At 33.9% G+C, this 7717-nt stretch overlaps 1 protein-coding gene across 1 annotated transcript; it reads left to right on the forward strand.

Annotated features, from left to right (window-relative positions):
* Positions 1–7717, forward strand: LOC107194101. Its single transcript, XM_015583667.1, has 3 exons — positions 1–126; positions 5658–5820; positions 6585–7717. Coding segments are annotated over exons 1-3 (498 nt in total). The 5' UTR covers positions 1–124; the 3' UTR covers positions 6918–7717.

The following is a 7717-nucleotide window of genomic DNA, read 5'->3' on the forward strand; positions in this document are numbered from 1 at the left end:
GCGTCCAAGGTAATATAAAGGCATACATCGACTTCACCTGGTTTAACTTACCTGGAACATCGAACAGCTGCCGCTGTCCAGCACGGTCAGGAAGTCCGTCAGTGCCACACCACTTTCTACCATCATGTGAGTCCCTTCAAATGGATTTCGAGAGACTTCAATTTTTATCCCTAATTTTACTTTAAACATTCCTATGTTGAAAGTCCACTATTTTTTGAATATCGTAAATGATTCTAAAGAACTTTTAATAATAGCTTGTTAATTTTATTTTTATTCAACTGTAGAGCTGTGTGATGTGTAATTCGTTTGGAATGATGAATATTTGGGTGTTCTTCGGAAATTTGATTTTAATTTAAGGACGCCTGTGTTAGAAGCACGTCAATGTTTATTGTCATGTATTGTTTGAAATGATTAATTTTCGGAATTGGTTCAACTGTTTGCACGTTGTATTTTGTATATGTGATTTAATTTTGAGGTGGCTTGAATTTGTCCCTGATTTTAGTGTAATTAACATACCTGTGTAAGAAGTATTGGTTTCTAGTGTGAGTATAGTTCTATTGTGTGGTTGATTCTTGAAATACCAAATTTCAAGAAATTCTAATATTTACTAACTTTATGTTGATTTTATTATATCTCAATCAAATGTGACCACTTTCTTTGATTATACTACATTTTGCAGAATTTTGTTTTGATTTTAGTTCCTCGTGCCACCAAGAAATTTAAAAACAGTACCATAGTAATTTAATATCGTGACGCTCATGAACCACATTTATTAACACTAAAATATTTTTGAATAAATAGCATATTATAATCGATTTATACTGTAATTAACCTCGTGCCAGATCTTCGAATATTAAGTGTTTCAAATAGTAATTTTAAATCGTTCCTTTTTATTTTCCTTCGCAATCACTCCAACGTTTACAATTAAAAGGCTTTACTTCAGTCCACTAGCGCACGTCCCATGCAATAACAATTGCAAATCACGGTAATAATAATTGCAAATATTCGGACGCTCCGGTTGAACTTCATCGAAACGAATGCGTCTGAATAAAAATATGCCAATTGACATAATTTCGATTACGTCTTGGTTTCTTGCATCGAGCACAATAACGCAATACAACGATAACGATCTCATGAATATTTACTATATACGAGGCAAACAGGAATAATCGGTATTTCTGAAGATACATTTTTCCATGTTCGAATCAGTTTCCTCAGATATATATGTATTAGGTTCCACTGTCAAAGAATAAAAGAATGCATGAAAATTGTTACCTCTGCAAGTATGTTTAATATATTCAATACGTATTCATGTCTTAATTATATTCAATAAAACCTGTTTAGTATATTCAATAGGATCGTTCTGAAATTGAAACAGTCGCAGTCCTTTCAGGCCACGTTATAACGTTTTATCTCGTTCAATTGTATTCAACGATAAGTGGATCTCGCTGAATATCGTGTTAAGATGCAGATGTTACATAAGGCGAACACTAATGCAATCATGAATTTTATGTAAATCGTTGCATCAAGTCTCCTTATCAGCTCTTACGAAGCTATCCGTAGTGTATTTCGAGTAAATTTTCAGTCTACCCACCTATAAACTTCTAATAAGTTTTTACAAATCTTCAATTCGATAACAAAAAGAAATGATTAGACGTGGCACTGAATAATCTACTATTGTTCGTTAATTTGATTCTTTAAGTATCCCGAATTTCAATCATTTTTCTTCGACACTATAAGTTATTTGTGAAAAACAAAACAACAGGAACACGTTTTAAATTCCAAATTTTATTACAAACGCAATAGTGAATTACTCATCGGTACTCGTAATACCACTCTTATCTTCAAAGTAATTATTTCTTGAAATAGTCTAAGATAGAGGGATTATTTTGAAAAGTAAGTCTTCAGAATTAAGTTGCACTTGAAGAAACTGCAATCTTATGAAATATTATCTGCTAATTATATGTCTGCTAATCTCAATAGTTAGTTTGTGGTAAATATATCTTGATGACCAAAAGTTTTCTGCCTCATACATTTCGTAGACGTAGTAGAAAACGAATGTAGATAGATCGAGTTCTTATTTAAATAATCGAGCGATCTACACGATCGTTACATTTCCAATTATTCATTCACGTTTCTAACGACGACACCAGTTCACGTATTTCCATTTTTGCCAGTGGCTAAATTGTTTTTGCGTAACCAACCAACCAAGATTGTTTCTGCGAACAGCGATAAAAATTACGAGCATAACATCGATCTTCCGCATCGATTTCGTCAACAATGGCCTTGTCTTCTCCATGTAACGAGCAAAAATTGCTATGGAAATCCCGATAATCAGCAGATATATCACCTTGTTTAAAAAACAAATACCGTGTCTCCTCGTTCTTGAAATAAACACGTGAACGAAAATATTCTGAGAAAAGAATCTAGAAATTACTTGTGAGATTGAACTTGTCTGGAGAAATGAATAATTGATGTATCGATCGTTAAAGTGACCTTAATTAATTATTAATTTTCTTGCGCAGTTAAAATTATCTTGGTTTTGTATAAAAATAATGAGGATATGTGTAAATGAATGATTTTTTTTACTAAGGATTGCAGTTATTCGTTTTTATGAATAATTCTATTATCGGAACATATTTTGTAACTATGAATTATCTCGATTATTACCGTTATTTTCAACGTGGGCGACAGAAACGTGTCGCACGTGAGATCCTCGCCTTGAAGCCCGTGAAAGTGAAAGGATTTCTGATTTTATCTTGCACAACGAAATGCGACTCAGGGGTTAAAAGTACATTACACCGGTTATTCTTAACGCGTAGCTTATTTCTGAACTTTAGATCGGATTATCGATACGGTTATTAATTAAATGGAAACGAATGCCTCTCGATCACCATAAATCTTATTTCTCAGTCTCGTTTCTAAGAAGATGCCGTTATCTATGCATTACCATTACAAAAATTATAACTTCAAAGACTTAAAATAACATTTTGAAGCTTCTAAAGTTATCACTAATGACAATTTATTTCATTCATATTTGGTTAAATTCACCTGAAAATAAAAATTAATTTCATAGAAACTAGAATGTTCTAAGCTAACAGAATGTACATTGGTGTATTTATTACATTCATAAACAATGAAGAGTTTTTACTGTATGTTAATAATTATCACACTATCACACAATTTATAAACATAATCTGTTTCATAAAGGTAGCTATTAATTTATATTATCATAATACACAATCGTAAATTTGGTGAAAGGTGATTACGACTAGCTATCGCATATAAACGGCAATTGAGGTGTATCATTTTCTCCTTGGAAAGGCGAACAAATGACGGCGAAACAGAAGAAAATTAAAAATAATGTGTACCGATAAGACACTTTCTCCGGCTATAAAGTAGAAAGTTTAGCTCGATTGACGTGGTTGATCACGCTTCGACAGAATAAACGCTTCTTTTTTCTTGCTTTCGTTGCGCGAGGTATGTGATTAACAGAGCGAGACTAGTTGCAATAAAGTTTTTACTCCTTTCTATGGATCACTGGTATACATATACAGTACGTAAATACTGGTGGGTCTGCTGCATAATGTATGGTAACGAAGACACGTGCCCGCGCACGCCCTATTCATTTTTGCTTATATCCAACTTTCACTGCATTCTGAATCGTAGAAATTTTGTGTTACAATTCATAATTACATTTTTAATATTACCACTAATATTATTTACGAAGTACTTTAATCATTGGTATATCGATCACTTGTTTAATTGATTTATCTATTAAAGTTTTGGACTTTTCCCTCGAAATATGTTTGAGTATTTGAATTTGTGTTCGAAATTTTTGTTCGCGTGTTGATAAGCATTTTTAAGTTTATGTTAAATCGTGGATAACACCCAGAAGGTTTTCCGTCATTTTATCTGCGAACATTATTTTTAACTTTGTTGGCAGTACTTCTGTTAACAGTAACGAATACATGCACTTGTGTAAAAGGAATTTATATTTCTTAAAATTACTATGAAAACATTACGCTTTTATAATTGCACCAGTTAGCTGCGAATACCAGTTTACATTATTCAAAAACGAATCGAGTAAGAAAATAATTGTCATAAAATCTGAGTACAAGAATGTTTTTTCTTTATTATACGAGATTTCCGTTTTGTCAAGAACACAAAATTTTTCGAAATGCTGTTAACTACTTATTGGATCAAAGTGATACTATATTCGCACTAATTAATGAAGTTTAATTAATAAATATATTTATTTCATAAAATATAAAAACTATTAACTCGAAATTAAAAATCATGCATAGAGATAGATTGCCCGACTTTATTAGAATTATTTATACTTGTACGTACCTTTCAGATATATTAGGATTAGACCTCATTTTCATGTATTTTCTTATATTATAAGTCAAGATATAATTCATGTGTGTTCAAAAATTTACGAAAAATTTATTCTTCTACAAAATCTTATTATTTCACTGGACCCAAACACGTTAACGCATGCTATAACAATTAATAGTAATAAAAGCTGATTGATTTAATTTTCGTAGCCTTTTTAGAAGTCCGTTTTCGTTTCTTTGGAAAATTTCACTTCGGAACCATTGAATAAGAAAAATCCGTGATAAACAGCGACAAGTCTCTTTGGAAGCGAAAGCTTTTTGGCACAAAGAAAGATCGAGCGAATGAAGTGACGAGCGAGAAAAAAAAAGACGAAGTAGAAGGAGAACCAGACGGAGTAGCCCTGAGCAGTGAAAGTCGCGAATCGGGTTGAACTTTGCCGGGAATGGTCAGGCCGGTGATTTAACGTGATTCAAACGGAAAAATAAACGAGACGAAATTATAAAAATACTCATACGCCCACCCGGGGCTCTTACATAAGAACGAGTCACCGATTTATTTTTCTGCCTTAACTGTGTCACTATGCTCGCTCGACTGGTCGTATTCGGCGCGACGTAAAAATCACGAATTCACGCTTTCGTTCCTCGTTACTAGAAAATTGAATTACAAACGTACTACAATCTACCAGCAAGAAAATGTAACTTGCTCCAATCATTCCTTTACATTCTTGCAGTTTAATTTCTTTTTTTCATTTCTATAGAATTACCTGAACAAATCTATACCCATTACTATAGACTGTAGATGTTTATGCATTTATAGCGTCTCCTGGCTTGCAAAACGCAACAAAATAAAGATTCCAGTAAAACAGAAAATTACTTATGCATTATTATTAACATATGAAAATTCATAATATAGAAAAGAAATTTCTGTGCAATTTTGTTTTTTCTATATTACTGTCCAAAATTGTAAAGCAGAAATATCCACAGTGTAGCCATTACATATCTACATCCATCCATTCAGTTTTCCTTTCTATTAATGGTCAATGATACGCGTCAATCGAATCACGTGATAAGCAAGAATCGAGTCGATAAGAGTGTATAGTGAGTTCATTTTATGACACGTAAACGGTTTATCATTAATCACATTTAATGCATGGAAGCAGGACGTAGAAGGAGTAAATTAAGGATCCTCTTCGTAAAATATTGATAGACTTGAATACAGTTTCGTGGATACCATTATGAATAAGTAATTTCTTTAGACAATTTTGTTTTAGTGGAAACGTTTTTGTGTTGTGTCTGACGAAAGAATTTTGTTTACAGGGTGGTGTGGACGGCGCTGATACTAACAGCAGCCATTTTGGCGGAGGCAGCGGTACCAGATCCGCCATCATCCGGTATCACCACCGTCGGCTCTCTGAAATTGGGAACGGCAGCTGATTGCGCTGGCGTTGTCGCTTTTTCTGCTACCCAGCCTAAGGGCGGTGTAAGTTCATTTTTTTTAAATTGATTTTCGAATTAAAAACATTACTTATTAACACTACAACGACCGGTGACGTCATGGTAGTGTCAGGGGAAAAGCAATTGTTAGTGGTCGTTGACACGACACTGACGTCATCTCAGTGTTAATTGGTACTTTTCAGTTAATCGAAGTTGTTGAATTTTTTTACATACGTAGCCAAAACTATAGTTTTGTTAATTCTTCGTAGAAATACATAGTTGGCTACTGGTGAAAGTTATTCAGGAATTTAGTCGGTCGTCATAGTGTTAATTGAGAACAATTCAGTCGGTTTATAGATCGAACTTGATAAATGCATATTCATATCGCTCCGTGGTCACACCATTTGAGAATTCCATCATAGTCATACATGATCCATTGACCACTCCAATTTTGAAACGGTTGCCGTTTTTACAATATTCGTTCTATTGGATTAAAAAAAATATGCAACATACGTTTAGTATTTCAGAACTTGGAACAGTCGTATTATTGTAAAAATTTCAATGTCAACATATTAACAAAAAAATCGCGAAAGTGAAAGTTCTTAAGAAATGAGTTTTTTCACTACAAGTTATTTAATTTTTATGTTATCAAGATAAAACATAAAATAGAGAGATATAAAGCCTTGAACTTTTGTTGGGGTTATCTGAAACCTGAGTGACCACGGAAGGATATTTAAAATTGACTTAAAATTCAAACAATCGAGCAGAAATTCACATTTTTGCATATACATATATCGTTTTGTTCATCAGCATATCGCTGGTCTATATCCATTGCCATTCGACACGACACTGGTCAACAAAGGCGTCGGCTATGTCGCTCAAACGGGAATCTTCACCACCCATTGCCCGGGCCTCTATCAATTCAGCTTCGCTGGTTATGGCAGCGACGACCTAAGGCTAACTCTTCGAAAACGAAAGAACGAGTCTGAGAATTGGCGGATGGTTGTCTCCACTGGTATGGGAGGTGGCTCTAACTTAATTCTGCAGGAAGTCGAAGCTGGAGAACAATTCACGGTTGTCGTTGAGTCCGGAAAGATAGAGTGGAGCGGCACATTCTCTGGATATCGAATCGCCAAGAAATAATCGGCAAAATAACAATGATCCCTAAAGAAGATTTATCCTTCAAGATCGGCCGAAGCTATCTTTAAAAATAATTGACCACGACAATTGGATGATTCAATTCGCTCGTGATCGAGCTGAAATTCTCTACGATTCATCGGAACGCTACGTAAAATTTGGTCTTTCGAAAACCCCTTTCCTCGGTAATCAGCATTTAATTGTTTGTAATTTATAGTTTATATAAAACGTTTTCTGTTAATCGTGTAAATGTTCGAAGGCTGATTACCGATGATCTTGGTATGTCTATCGTGGTTACCTGATATCAACCTGATGCTGAAGAGTGCAAAATGGAAATGAACTCGATGTTCGATCGGTATTTGATAAAACTGCAAGTTTATAATGTTTTCTCTATATATTTAATCTACACGAGGAATCGCTCGGAATGATTATCATCGAAGTTGTAGTATGAGTTTCGAATTGGAAAATGATTGATCAGAGCGGTTTTAATCTTCTCCACGTACTTAACGCTCTGTGATAGCCCTCTTTTCCCTTCGTTCTTCTTTTTCTTACTGTCGTCACAATTTCATTGATTTTATTGGTTATTTTCATGTACAGTCGCATCGGCAGGAGTCAATGAAATTGTGAAACAAACTCTGTTCTCAGCTCATGATTGGTGATTTTCCTGATTTCTTTTTTATTTTCTTTCTCCTATTTTCTCTTTAGCTATAAACATCTTATTTCTCTTTTTACTCTCTTTCGTTGTACATACATCTTTCCACTCCGAAAATGTTTACGAATTCTTTAATTTTTATGTACTACTTTTT

Source organism: Dufourea novaeangliae, unplaced genomic scaffold (assembly GCF_001272555.1).
Source record: "Dufourea novaeangliae isolate 0120121106 unplaced genomic scaffold, ASM127255v1 scaffold21, whole genome shotgun sequence".
In the NCBI taxonomy this organism is placed as follows: domain Eukaryota; kingdom Metazoa; phylum Arthropoda; class Insecta; order Hymenoptera; family Halictidae; genus Dufourea; species Dufourea novaeangliae.